The sequence below is a fragment of the Glossina fuscipes genome, unplaced genomic scaffold, assembly GCF_014805625.2.
Source record: "Glossina fuscipes isolate IAEA_lab_2018 unplaced genomic scaffold, Yale_Gfus_2 3, whole genome shotgun sequence".
Taxonomy (NCBI): domain Eukaryota; kingdom Metazoa; phylum Arthropoda; class Insecta; order Diptera; family Glossinidae; genus Glossina; species Glossina fuscipes.
The window spans coordinates 2,227,744-2,243,310 of record NW_023998417.1 but is presented as its reverse complement, the minus strand read 5'-3'; the positions used below and the strand labels follow the sequence as shown (position 1 = coordinate 2,243,310).

The window sequence follows — 15,567 nt, the reverse complement described above, 5'->3', positions numbered from 1 at the left end:
TCCAACTGGCTTCCATATGCTTCCGTATGTCGTCCTTTCATATCAAAAATTCATGGCTATTTTAATAATTCTAATACGTAACACCACTATTTGAATTTGTGGTCGTAGTTAGAACTAAACACACAAATAAAAATTATGTGTACGAATTACTTTCTATATATACTCTATGTAAATACTGAACAATCGAAATTTATTTCATTTTATTTTGTATTTAAACAAAACAAAATTTTTTTTATTTTTTTATTAATAAACGACCGAATGTTATTTGTGTACGTAAAGCTTCAAAATGCTTTAATCTCTCATAAATAAATAAAAGAAATTTAGAACGAGTCGTTGACACCCGCAACCAGAAAGCAATACATAGAAGTTGTAAAGTATTTTATCACATATAAGCATGAGAGTTGATTTAGAGGAACTTTCCTTGCATTGCGTTCTCAAAAAACTGTTGGGTATTTTTTTTTATATCAAGTTTTATTTCAATATCTCTTTCTTATCAGTTATAGATTACAGTGTTTTTTTTTTCCATTGCATTGTTTTTCCTTATTTTTAAAACTAATCGTTGAACGCCCCATTAGAAATATACTTTTCAATTTTTGGATCATTAAGTGCTTAAGACAGACACACAAACTAACCGGTAAATTTAAAAGAATCAACTCATTGCCTTGGCCTGATAAAAATCGAAGTATTTGTACCTCATGAAATCTCTAAGCGTGGCAAACGGAAGAGAAAATCTAACATATGTACCTCGGTACAGTTTCTAAATAAACAAAAATTTTATAAAAATTGATAATATTGTGCAAAATTATATACAGTATAAGTGAAAAGTTATTAAATCTTGGAGAGCTTAAAATTTGTCAACTGATTACGTTCATAATACCGGTCTATCTCTATGTCTGAATGAGTTGTAATCGAATGATTTTGATTTTTACTGCATTTGTATTTGCTTTTTTTTTTTTTGTCTGACTATTTAATGTACGTATACAATGTATACAATGATATATAATTTACATATATAGTTATTTATATTACAAAAACAAAAAGAAGAAGACAAGAGGAATTCAAACTATTGAACAAAAGCAAACTGCATTTGTAATCTTTATGCATCCAAGTAATATTAAAAAAATTCTTTGAATTCATCTTAAGCCTCTTCTTTACTATTGGACTTGCTTTAAACATTCACTTTTTATTATTTATTTAATCCTGAGTTGAATTTCTAAAGCGCTTTTATTCGAGATGACAAAGCTAGCTGAGCGAGGTCGGAATGATGAAGAAAGTCAACAGATTTGAAAGTCCGCAAGGTTGGGTAGTCGAGCAGTTAAGAATCCCTGTTACCAAGTCTGTGTTCGCGGATTCAAATCTCAAAGCGATTGAGTTTACTCTGATTGTAGTTATAGTGAGTGCTCAGTCACTTAAAGCATAATACACAACGCTACCACGACCGCTTCCCTATCTCCCTCTATTTCCTCACTTCTTTCTGACCGTGACATCGTATTATGCGAATATAGATGACATCCAATGAGTGATTAGTCACATAAGAAGAAAATAAAAAGAATCGGATATGAAAGTCAATAGATTTGTACTTGTGCCCACGCAGATACAGGGGCATGTTTATGGTTAAAAAAACCAGATGTGAGAGCCAATAGAAACGCGCTTGTGCGCAGGCAGATGCAGGGTCTTGTCTATGGTTAGCGACATCGAGTAAACGCGATCCTCGTTTAATGGTAATTTCACCATTGAAAGACTTTCCATCCAGACAGTAATAAGAAGCTCTAAACTCTCGAGACCATAATCTATAATTTATTCCAATTTGAGAACTGTAGACCGGCGCTTGGTTACGCGAACTGAATTTTCTCATGTGTTACTGTTCGAGTATGAAAAAAAAAGTTATATTGGAATCGAATATTTTTACCGGAAACTACGTTATTTTATGAATGTCTTTGGGTGATTTCATAAAATCGAAATATATTCTCCGTTTTTGCTGTCGTTTGTTTTAATAATTTAATATTTTTAAATTTCAATTATTATTTTTATGTCAATAGACATAAGGCTGTGAAATATTAATGATGTCGTTTACGTTCTCAAAAGAAAAAGGCTTTGCAATTTTCAATAAGATTTAATAAAAGTGCTTTCAATATAACTTAATATGAATTGCAAGCAGTCACCTTGTACAGCCTGTGTACGCAGTCTGATGGTAGATCAAGGTTTAAATATGAAATTAAAAGATATGCAAGCCAAACACTATCTAAAATGGAGTATATTGAATTTATTATTATTGGCTATACTTAAATTGGATTATAGCATGAAATGTACATGTGCGCAGTCGTATTGGTTTAAATTAGAATATGGAATTATAGTAATAGTGGGCCTTAACACAATCGCATGCATGACTAAATATTTGTATTACATTTATAAAAGAGAGCCCATACAGTGCACAATAGAGCAGAAAAACTTGCTAGAAATTGATGATAACGAGAACTTGTTCATTATAGCAAAGCCAAAACACAAAAGAGCAATGGCGTCTTGCGAAAAAATCCAAATTGAAAGTATAATTGATAAGGGACATCCATTACTTAATATCGCTCGCACTCGTGCTTCAACTATTTCGACAATACCTCGCTTACACTCACTGCGAACTGGAATTGTTCAGCAAAGCCAGCAGCAGTCACAACAATCGCGAAATAAACCGAACTCGAGAATAATGTACAGTCCACACTCAGTCAATGTTGCCAAGCAAGAAGCATCATATTCTCGTAATTTAATTCGTGAAAAAGACGAAATTAATAACGAAGCAAGTTTAACAGAATATTTGAAAAAAATCTCAGTCAAAGAGAAGGACAAAGATATCGACAATCTTAGCGTGCCTGCTAATCGTAGATGTTTGAATTCTTTTTGGCGTTATGGCAACGCGACGAGTGAATATAAAAACGTATATCAGCTAGCGCCAACAGACGCTTTTATGAATAGCAATGAACGAATTCGTCAAGAGAATATTGATCTTTATATGCAGGAAAGAAATTGTACGGTCATAATGCGGATACCATCGGAAAAACTTTCACGATATGTTTATAATTTAAGAACTTGGATATCTCTCACGATTTTACAACGTTTAGCAGAAGAAATCCATAAGATAGACGAATCGTTTAAATGCCATGATCTTAATATGCAAATTGGTTCAATCGATTTGAAGGGATTAAAAAAGACGTTAAACAATAAATTGTTTATTAATACCCGAGCACCCATGTTACCCTTGGTTATAAAATTTTTAGATATAACGGACAATCAAATATATTTAGTGCAACGCATTAAAGATTTCGCTGATGGATGGTGTATAGCAGATTATAATTGGGATACCGGATCCGATCATTTATATTTTAAATGGAACGATCAATTGCCAACCGATGCTGCGATTATATTTCATTTCTTTTGCGTTTATTTCGATACGCAATTATTGCCGTTACCGCATAAAGCGAATCGTCCTTTCTATAGTCGTTACGTAATTATAGCTGAACATAATCGTTGTCCTCTTGACACTGTGGCTATGGTAAATAATCGAGCCGGGTGTGCCATACTATGCACTGATCCACTTAAGCCGAAATTCAATTTTATAAGTCACGGTGAAATTCATAATTGCGCCTATGATCGTAATAATCTCTTTTATGTTATTATACATTTCTTATTGTACATGCGGAAGTATCGAGATAACTTTCTCGAAGGTACTAGCCTAGGTGTCAACGGCATCAATATCATGCACGTTATTGGCGATTGAAACAATTATAATTATATCGTCACTCAATGGTTTGCAATCTTCGTGAATTAGTAATTAGTTTTTAATTTTGTTGAAAAACTGAAGAAAAATTTAAAAAAATTTATACAAATGCTTTGCATTTATTTGGAATTTGCTTTTCTTAAAGTGAAAAATTTTTGTGGTTTTCTGTGAATGAAAGATGGACACGAATAAATTTATTTAGACAAATGTAACTTATCTCATTGAGGTGTCTAATGAGGTCTCTTTAATTCAGTTCAAAATTCTGCTTATAGGAGCAACAACTACTACTGTAAAACAAGTAAGAACATCGTAGTTGGGCAACGCAGACTTTCTATACCCTATAGCACTGCGCATGCATCAAAAAGTACACATTATTTTCATGCAACGCCATAATTTTCATTAAAGCCCGCATATTGGAAGGTTAGATTTTCTCCCCATATAAGAGTGTGCAATTCGTGGGAGCGTCTATACTTGTTAGGGTCCCAAATAAATACATCCATGTGGTCCATATTTACTAGCATGAAGAGTAGATCTTCGCCCCATATAATAGGTTGTGGTCCTTGATAGCACCTGTACTTGGCGCTATGGGTCCCAAATAAATAGATCTACGTGATCCATATTTCCTAGCACTCATTTTCTTGCTGAAACGTCACTATACTTAAATTTCATTTCAAGAAATTAAGCCTTTTTCCGAAAAGCTTACTACTCATCAAGTATCTTATATGAAATAGGGTAAAGAAATAGAGCCATACAGTTCAAATTAGGTCCACTTAACTTATTTATTTCAATACTATCATCAACAAATTTTCATCACGAAAAAATTACCAATTATGCTTTTTTGACATACAGGAATTTACGTTGCAGGAGACTTCTTATAAGCGGTGGAGTCCGAAAAACAAACCTATGTGGTCCAAATTCGGTAAAGGTGATTTCTTCTTCGTTACTAGTATGAACCGATTTGCACCATAAGATTTTAAAAATCTTTACCATATAAAGATCAAGTTTTTCTTGATCAAGCTTTTATGAGAGACCGTTCAATAGTTGCCCCAGTCGGTTTAAAATTTTCATATCAATTAAGAATGACGAAACGCAACTGCTTGGCCACTCTTGCCGAGAAATTTTGAAAATTACAATTTTTTCCATAGGGCATTATATCGGGGAGTGGACAGATCCAAATCGTTTATCGCAAATATAACGATTTCAAGAGGATCACGTTAAGTGTTTTTATCAAGAAAAATACAATTGCTATCTGGAAGTGTGTCTATCAAATCTGACTATATACTTAGATAATTTGATGCGGATAGTCTTCGATACATTTTTTTTTCCTAAGTCAACGTCACATACTTAGGTCAAAAAGAATTTTCATTCAATTTTGTTCATATTTATGATAGGCAACATGAATCATATATCGCAATAATATAACATAAATAGCATACTTTTCGCCATACGGATAAACACAAAAACTAAAATTAGCAAATTTATCAAAAAAAAAAAAAAAAACCAAAAAATTAAAAAAATAAATAAATTTTTTTTAAACACTTTTAAAATTTTTTATTCATTTAAAATAAAATCGTTTAAAGATAATAAAAATAAAATTAAAAATTTTTGCATTAAAATTTTGATTTAATTTTTTTTACCTATTCACACATCCATGGCTATATGCAATAGATTTAAACAAATTTATTAATTACGTTTATTTGTAATTGATAATTATAGAGTGACTTTAATGCTATACAAAGCTAAGAAGCTTATGTTGCAGAGAAAAAAGGGAAAAACAAAGAAATGAGAAAATTTCAATAATGCAAGGGAAAACAGGCAGGCTTTTAAATTGATTTTATCGTCTTTCGTATTAGTTTTAGTATTGAAAAATTATAATGAAAACATAGCAGTGAAGAGAAGCTTTTTACCTCTTGCTTCCGCGTGAATGAAAAGGTAATTTTTTTAAGTGCATAATTTTACATAATTTCACGAAACTACAGTTTCCTTTAATTTACTGGTTGATGTACTTTAGAAAATTTATGTAAATACCGAAAGCGCACTAGTTTCTTTGCACAAGTAAGAAAACCGAAAATACCATCACTGCCGCTAACCTTACTAACAAAACCGCTGTATGTGAACAATAGAACGCCAACCGCTACCAAACCATTACCATCGCCAGTAGTAGAGAGCCATTTTTCGTATAGACGACTTGTCTTGTGGCATAAAGTACAAAAAGCTTAAACCACAAACACATATTTACAAGTTATTGTGTGCGTGTGTGTGTGTGTGTGTGTGTGTGTGTGTGTGTTTGTGTAAATAAGATATTTTGTGAGATACAAAAGCAATTTTTTCTTTCATTAAAATAAGGTGGTTGTACAAAGGTCTGCATACATCTGAGGTTACTTTAAAAAGCTTGCTTGCTTGCTCGCTTGCTTGCCTGCCTGCCTGCCATGGTTGGCTAATAAGTACTGTTGCTAAAAGCAAGAGTTCCTGTTGAAATATACGCAAAATACCATCGAACCGGGAATAGTTAGTTATTCGCACAAATATACAATTTTCCACTATATGTACATAGTTCCGTTGACTTGCATGTTACCAAAAGAATTTAACAAAAAAAAAAAAATAAAAAAATAAACGAAAAGGAAAAGGAAAAGGAAAAGAAAACGCAGAAAATAACCAGGCAAGTAGTATTACATAGAATAATATTCTTATCGAACTTAGTAAGGTAAGGTGTAGTTATTTGCAATCACACAGGGGGTATATGCACACAAATGAAATATCCGACTATACACACTCTCATCTTATCAAATCTTAGTGCACTTTTATAAGCGCCAACTGGTGTTCATTCTTCAATAATGATGCTTACCGTGTAAGTATGCAAGAAAATTTGAAAGAAAATATTGAATATAAAAAGGATTTTTTGCTTTTGAATTACTTAAGTAATATTGTTGTCGATGTTGCTTTGAAGTGGCAGTGCGCTGATGTAAAATATTATGCAAATGAATTAATATTTCATTTTTGTTGTGCGTTCAAATTCCTTTTTGGTTGGAAATACTATTGAGCACAAAAATGTATATTTACCAAATCACGCATTTAGGACATCATGAAAATGACATCTAACAAATCCATATGTCGTACGTCACTTAACTCTATTACCATTCTAGTTAGTCCCGCTGTCTCTCTCTCTCTCTCTCTCTCTCCCTCTCTCTCTCTCTCCATATATATCACATCACTCAAGAAGTCTCCGGTCTAAATCGCACTTTTTATACAATTTCGTCATTCAAACGCACTTATGAAAGAGACAGCGAGATCCCGCCTGGTCGAGTAGGGGAGTTCGAGTCAGGGGAGAGCCGAAAGCGTCAACGCGAATAATGCAAAAAAAAAAGAGGAAAACTGATTATTAGACAAGGATAATGGGAGAACGCTCTGAACTGGAAAAGGGAATCGTAAGCAAAATAAGAAAAATGTATAAACACAAGGAATACTTGTGAAAAGTCAAACTATTCTTTAAACGTTCAAAGAAAACATAAAATTCTTGTGAGTGAAAGCCTCGTGCCGCTGATTATACCCCAGCATTAGGAAATGCGCAAAAGCCTTCACAGTATATAAAAATCTTGGATAATTATGTTTCGATAAATAACTTTTTTTTTACTTTGGAAAAAATAATGCGAGCCCAAAGTTTGAGCCGAAGCCTTGATCGTTAATATTTATGGATTTAAACAATTTTTTAAGTGACTGTTACAGCAGGTGCAACTGAATTTTAAAATAATTGGGAAAAAAAATTTAATTGAGTTTTAATTTGAATTTAATTTTTGTTAACGTTCTTCTCTCTCTGCTGCTTTTCATGCCAAAGCGTGCGAAACTCTTTTAACTTGAATTCAATAATTCTCTCAGCCGTTAATGCACTCTAATCGTTTACATATTAATGAAAAAAAAAAAAAAAAAAAAATTAAAAGTAATTTTATATCAAACTATTTAACGTAATTATGTATAAAGTTAAGCTGCAACATATTTAAAATAACACTTTTTTTTTTTTTTTGCCACTACCGTCTACCAATCTGTCTGGCGTGTCCACTAATTTTACATTAAACTTATTATATATCAGTTTGATAAAAAAAAAAAAAGTACAAGTAATAAAAGAGAGAATACATTAAAGCTATCGTTAAGTTCGTAACATGGAAAGTTTTCCACAATCAATTCAATTTATGTCCCCATTTTATAGCTTTGTCGATCCCGTAATCTATTCTATCCGTTTGGAAAGAATATTATCAACGACACGAAAAATTCATTACAAATTTAATAGAGAAGAGAAATCACCGGCTTGCTGTTGATCAAAGCGATCTTATAAATTCTTGGACGAAATTCGTTCAACATTTAATTTGGATTTCTCAAGACTATGTTTGTAATAATAGACAATAAAAAAATTTTATTATTATTATTATTATTATTAATTTAGTCGGAGAATGAATTTTAAGACTAAAGTCTTAAAGCACTAGCACCTAAAGACTTTCGGATTTATTAAGAACTCTACCGTACTTGAGATTTGAAACCACGATCACTGATTTGCTGGTCGAGACTCTTGCCTACTCGTCCACTCAGGCAAATCAAAAAAAAATAAATAAATAAAAGCAAAACAAATACAAAAATTACTTCCGATTTCAACGGACTCCTTTTTATGCAATATTATGCATTAGAAGCAGATTTTATTTTTACATATATAATTGCAATTAAAAAAATAATAGATTTATTTGATCGCAATAAAAGTGAATAATGCATAAATAGTTTCACACCATTCATTTACGACGGAGTCCACAGTATACAGTGGCAGTGTTCTGGGACATTTAACCTATCCATGCGCATACAGTGTTTCACTGAAGGCTATCGCTTGGCTAGAAAATCTGCAGATAGGTTTTTTGTATTCACTTATTCCACATCTATTTGACCTCCTTTCACTACATCTCATCAAAAATTCTTCTGCGGAAAGTCGGGTAGGGCCGCATATTCCGCTTTTGTACGTGATGAAATTACAAAGAAAGTGGCAAAGATCATGTTCGATTTTAAATTGGTCTGCTGTTAAAAAAAAAAAGTTTAGTTTTCTGTGCAGAGAAAGGAAAATAATAATTAAATAAATGAAAATTAAATAAATAAATATAAAAATAAAATAAATATGTAACAATAAAATAAATAAACTACTAAAGCACAAAATAGTAATCCATTCGTTCCTTGTGAGATTGTGAACGCGTTGATGGCATTTCTATGTTCTGAGTTCTATTGCCTATATATATTTTCTATAGTTGTAAACATGTAAGCAATAACGCGCCCCATAAGCAAAAGAAAAAACGTAATTGTTTTTTATATTACAAGTATGAAAAAAACATCGAAAGACCGAATTGAAAATTAGTTATCTTGTTGCGTGTACCGTTAACGGTACATTAAATTGCATAAAATAGTTTTGAGCAATAATTAATTTTTAGATTCTAATAATCGTCATTTAAACAAAAGACTTTGGTGTATGAATAAATGTTGGCTATATAGTGGACTCTGTAAATCATGTTCTGAGATCGTAATTGTCATATCAGTATAAAGCACACAGCAACGGACCTGAGCGCTCTACCTACCTAAGACGGCACTTGCCGTAGTTGATATGAAAGCAAGGAAGAAAGTCCAATGCAAGTCGAGAAACTTTTACTATGATCCTCGCACCTCGGTTGCAAGCGGCACCGCGCTGAATTTTTCTTTATATTGCATTAAAAGTTTCAAGGTTTTTGTTAGTGTTTTAAAGTTTGGAGGATGATTCTATTGTTAAGCTTAATTTCCTTGTGAAATATTCTCATGTTTCGAATTTTGAATTTGACAGACAAACAGTAGAACAAACGACAGCAGAGCTGACTTGCCCGCTTACACAAAAGCGAAATCTTGAAATGATGCCATAATTCAACGCTACTTATATATACAGTTTATGAAATCCCAAAGAATACCGGCCTATGTTACAAGTCGAATGATTAAATTAATACATTCTTGCTTTGCGATGAAAGGCAAAAAAAAAAAAAAAAAAAAAGGGCAAAAGGTTTCAAAAAAAATTAAACTAATTGAATTATCGGCATATTGTGTCACCATTGCTACAGAATTTTACCGTTTTTTTCTTTGTTTTTTATTTATTTTTTTTTGCATTGTTTTTCTGCAATTGTAACAAGATTTACAACCGCTAAAGTATTAATGTTATAACAGCAGTGCAATAAGGGTAAACGCAACGACTGATGACTCGAAGGTTCATATGATAATGATGACACTGCAGCCGTGATATTAATGGTGGAGTTACCGCGAAATAAAAAAAAAAAAAAAAAAAAATGAAAAAAATTCTTCCCCTGATTACTTTTTAATATTATAAAAACAATATGGAAATGCTGTTGAAAAAAAATTTGCAATGCAATCTGGCTGTGTTTGATGCATTTACAACATATGTATACGACATTTTTTATATACAGATATATTATGCGAGCATATTTATAATATATGAACACATAAAGTAACGGCAAAATAGTAACGACCTCTCAAACATATTGCAATGCTTTAGCAATGATCCATTGCGCAGGGATTTTGTGGTGGCTCGCCACCTTGGGCGGCTATACCGACGGCATGTATCACTATTTTCATAAAAAAGGTGGACAGAAGGAGAGAGAGAAAGAGGGAGGGAGAGAGAGAGAGACAGAGAGAGAGAGAGAGAGAGAGACAGAGACAGAGACAGAGACAGAGAGAGAGAGAGAGAGAGAGAGGGAGATTATCGGTCCCATCAGCAATATGTTGTACGTCATATGTCATTAAATTAATTTGTCAAAAAAATATTGCAATGGCTTGCCAAGAATGATAAAAATATAAAACGAAAACATTATCATAAATTTTATTCGCAATTTTTTTTTTTTTTTTTTTAATATTTTGAACAAAGTTTTTTAAATGTTGTTTTTCGTTTTCTGTTACTTTTGCGATTATAGTCATGATTGATTATTTTTCTACTCGTCACCTAAAAGCGGGATATAACGGCTATCTCACGCTGCTTGTAACAATCCAACATTGATGTGTAGGATGCATTGCCAAGAATGCCATTTTCTTGCTTCAATTCAGAAAATACATTTGGAAAAGGTCAGGTTCCACCCATAGTACTAGAAAATTGATATTACTTGACACATGTTCCGTTAATACATTGATTTCAATTATAAACTTAGGAGAAAGCTTAGACTCTTGACATATAGTCGTTTTGAAAGATGTCTAATTTTTAGCATCGCAGTGTAGAACTATTAATGCAACTGGACATTGGCTAATCCTTTGCACTGTATCTTACTATACTTGATATAATTTTCTAGGCTATGTTTTACTTTTCTGATTCTAAGGTTCTTGTAATTGAAACCCATAGATAGAAAAAGGAATAACAAAAATTTTTTTTTACTGAACGAAAGTAATTTTCTAAAAAATTTCTCAATTCTTTGGATAGAATCTGTTTGTATATTAGGTTTTGTTATCTCTTATATAAGATAAGGAATTCTTTTTTTTTTTTTTGTTTTTTGATTTTTTTTCAATTGCTTAGTAGTAGAGCTTCTTACCTTTCGACGTCTGAATGTATGGCAGACAATAAGTTTCCGAATACAATATTTACTGATATAAAATAAATAAGCAATAAATCAGATACGCTCAGTCGAGGGTTTATGACCGATGCAGTTAAGTGATAATTGTAAAATATTGAAGTAGTAAAGCAGTTAAGTATTAAAAGTCACAATGAGAGAAAGCGAACAGTATGCAAAATATATTTTATTTTTCTCATAAAATTTTTTAAAACTTTAAATAAAGTACTTAATTTTTTTTTGTTTTTTTACAGCGAACACTTTATTATACAAATTTTTACCGAGAGCTATTACTCTGTTCATCAAACAATAGAGCAATTACCCTCGCTCTTTAACGTACGTCTGTATACATTCATACATATATATATATATATATACATATGTATTTACACGATAGATAGGATTGGCGTACATTCTGGATCTCAATACTAAAGTTAGAAATATAGTATATAGGTATATAACTGAAAAATTTATTCCGTTATGTAATCATATAATAAAATTTTACGGGCGTTCCGAAACAAACCAGTCGGAATTCTATAGTTCGTCGAAATTATGGAAATGGCAGTTAGGATTTTTAAGATCGAGGCGACTTGATAGACGAAATATATTGAGGCGCGAGTTCTTGTTTCGAAATTGCGACCGAAGGGACTCGCGAAAGAAGAAAGAGATATGCACTAAACCATCAAGGAATAATTGCTTGGCAGATTGCTTGAAGTCGGAATATATTACGCGATTATAGGCCATTTTTTTTTATTTCAAACTGAATGATGTTTCTTCTCGATCGCTGCTCATTTAGTTAAACAGTCGTGCTAAAGCACTTATATTTGTCTGTGATCAGTCCAGTGCTTCTAAGGTCCTCTAAAGCCCTTTGAAACATCATGTCTTTGAGACATGGCTGTTCAAGTATGTAATGTACCAATTTCTTCTACCTCGAGTAGCATCACTAGGACCCACTCTATCCTCATTATCGTAGATCGTTCCCGCCGTGTGTGTGGTGTTCTTCTCGTGTTTTAATGGAAATTTAGTAGTCCTTGCGTCGTTTCTAAAATCCTCTTGCTCGTTCCTATCGGTGTCGATGAATTTGATTAGCATGCATGAATTGAAATTGATTTCGTCTCCACCTTGATTTGTGCCTACAAAGCTTTTGAGTGTAATTTAACGCCCGATCTTGAAAGGACGATTGTTGCTGGCAATGCGGATCGAACTTCTTGATCACAGTAGCCATCAAGTATTCGTTTCTACGGGAAGTTGCAACACCATTCTCATTAACGATGTCTGCACTAGTAGCCAGTGCTACAATTCGAATAGAAAGGCATGATAAATTTCCTGCGTCCTCCGTCGATTGTACCTTTAATTCTTACTTTCCTTTGCTCTACTTGTTTATATTTTCTCCGCAATTACTTTCTTCTGCTGTCGTACTAGGAACATGACCTTTCGCGTGCCGCGAGACCAATCAGTTTTATTATATAATCAATGGTTATGACTTTGGCATTCTTTGCTGCTACATTATTCTCAAGCTATGCGCTGGCTGCGTTCAGTAAGAGATCACGAAAAGCTGTTTAGCATAATGTAAGTTTTGGAACAGAATGATAAGCCAAGAAATTAATGGCTGTCCACGGAGGTCGTGTTGCTCAAAAGTAGGATTGCTCCTGGTACGAAGATGCACTTACCATTTGACTATCAGAATGAATGCCTTCTTATCTGACCGCTAGGTACGGCCCGTCGCAGACTATCGTCGTGGCGACAGTTATAGCGAAGTCTCGTGGGGAGCTGATCACGTGGTGTTTACAAAGCACTCCTTCAATGGGGATTGCCCTACCCCTTCAATGGCAATTGTCCTATTCCCTTGGGGGCGTCGGTTATCGGTTGTCAAGATGACCTTTGTCTTGTCGGGCACCGTGGGATTAGCCTTTTAAGGCAGAAACCCAAGTAAAACTCTATAAGAGATCTGGTTCTATAGCGTTTTAACATTTTCTCCTAAGCTTTATGAATATAAATTTTGGTTTCAAGTGTTTCAAAACCCATAACTTGAGTTGATCGTAAGATGCTAAAAAGTGTTAAAGCAATTGATTGATATATACGCTTAAGCGTTAAGCAGTTGATTGATGTATACCCTTAAACGTGTGCATCTCCGCAGCAATCTTCAGAGGTAAAAAACCGGATTATACGAGAAAATTAGTTCAAGTGTAAAGTGTGCACAAGTATAAAACTAAATCATTGGAATATATAAAGTTAGTCCATAAGTGTCTTAGCCAGTAAAAGACATGGAGAATAAAACTAACATTTATAAAATATTATTCACAAATATTTTTATTATATTTTTAAAAATTTATAAATGGTGACTATTTTCTGTTTGAGACTATCGCGCTCTAAAGTTGAGTACGAATTCATTCTCATTTAAATTTTGTCGCCATTGAAAATACTATCATTTTTCATTGCTGAAACCCTTTAAAAATTCCTTGATTATGTAAATATTGCCGTGACAGGAAAATAGACGATATACACGCAAACGGGTATTGTATATATGTTGGGTTAAGGAAAACATAGTTGAAACTGAGCTTATCTCTCGTGCTAATTAATTAATTTTTATGGTAAGTAGTGGTGTTGCATTTTAATTGCCATTAACTCTAAAACGTTATTTGATATGAAAACACTTTTCAAATTGGGTACTAGTACCTAATGCTACTGTAGTTTCACCCATAAAACATCATATATATAGATATATATATATATATATATAACTATATTGCGCAACATGTTAATGCGAGATACGTCGTTATACTATTGGACATATGAGACACAAGTATAACTAACTACATTATATAAGTAAAAATAGCTCGTATAGATACCAAACACTGCGTTGAAATATTTAATACCAATTAAAATTATGCTAATGAAATCCAGGCCACATCCTTTTCCGTTATATAATAATAACCGTACATCAAAACGAGCAGTTTATGAGTTTCCGTAAGCAATGGCAAACATGTCACTTAAACCGACTTTTAATAGTAATAGATTATAAAATATCAAAAAATTTTTGTGTGACCAATAGTGATTGATATCACATTTACAAACAACATCAGAATGCCATGAAAGCCTTGGCTTTAACTTTATTAATGACATCTAAAAATCAGATCGACGAATGTAAAGCGATTCCTGCAAATGCTCAACTATCCTATAGTGCGATAAACAATATTTGCTTATGCTTGTCGCTGCACCAAATGATGAATGATTTTCCAAGTCATCAACGATGCTACATAAAGTTTCACGTTTTTTTCCAATATCGAATAACGGATTCTAGTGTCTGTGTTCGCCCCGTATGGCTAAATAGCTTACAAAGAATTTTATAGTGGCGCGTGAGTCTTAATGTTACGCAGCAGAAGACCTAGCATACCGCTTAGGCAGCATTAATTCAAGGCTACGCTAAAATGGATGTATGATGCTCGGCTGCTTTGCCTGAGAAAGAATTTTGTCTTTCAACAAGTCTTACGCTTTATAAGTTCATTCGAAAAAAGTATGACTTTTTTAAAATGGAAAAATATGCTTAAACAAAATGTTATTAATATTATTACTATTATTAATTTCGCCAAAGAAATAAATTATAAGACTAAACTCTTAAAGCACTACCATGTAAGGCTATCGGGTTAAAAAAAAAAAAAAAAAAAAATTAAAAGAAAAAGAAAAAAATAAATAAATAAATAAAAAAAATAAAAAAAAAATATTAAAAAAAAATAGAAATAGTAAAATAAATATGTAAAAGGACTAAAATATTAAATATATATCTTTTAGAGTCCACATGTGTTTTTGGAAGAGGGATCATATCTAATAAAACCCATTGAATTGCTCTTCCTGTCGGCGTCTTCATTACCCTTTTGCCACCTTATATATTTTCTACTCTCCTTTGTATGTTCTTTAGCAGCTACCTATTATCTTTCTGTCGTGAAGTGAAGAACATGCTACAATTGTCACATTAAAGTGAACTTGAAGCCAGAAGAAAGCTTAGAGCTAGAAAAACTGCTCAATAAAGTCAATAAGACAGATCGCCTCCTAAGCATCTTTTCAGAAAGTTTTCAGATAAAGAGTTCACTTGAATCTTTTGAAACACTTCATTACCTTATTTTACTCCCAACGCGAATTAGAGATGATCTCAATAAGGTTTCACTAGTTGATTGACTTATCCTCTCAAACTCCATCTTTTCATCATGAGCT

The 15,567-nt window shown here is 32.7% G+C and overlaps 1 protein-coding gene across 1 annotated transcript; it reads left to right on the top strand.

Moving 5' to 3' along the window:
• Positions 1-2,143: 2,143 nt before the first annotated feature.
• LOC119634468 (transmembrane protein 209-like) lies at positions 2,144-3,766 on the top strand. Its single transcript, XM_038028681.1, has one exon. It carries the CDS (start codon positions 2,144-2,146, stop codon positions 3,764-3,766), a length of 1,623 nt encoding a protein of 540 aa, XP_037884609.1.
• The last annotated feature ends 11,801 nt before the right edge of the window (positions 3,767-15,567 follow it).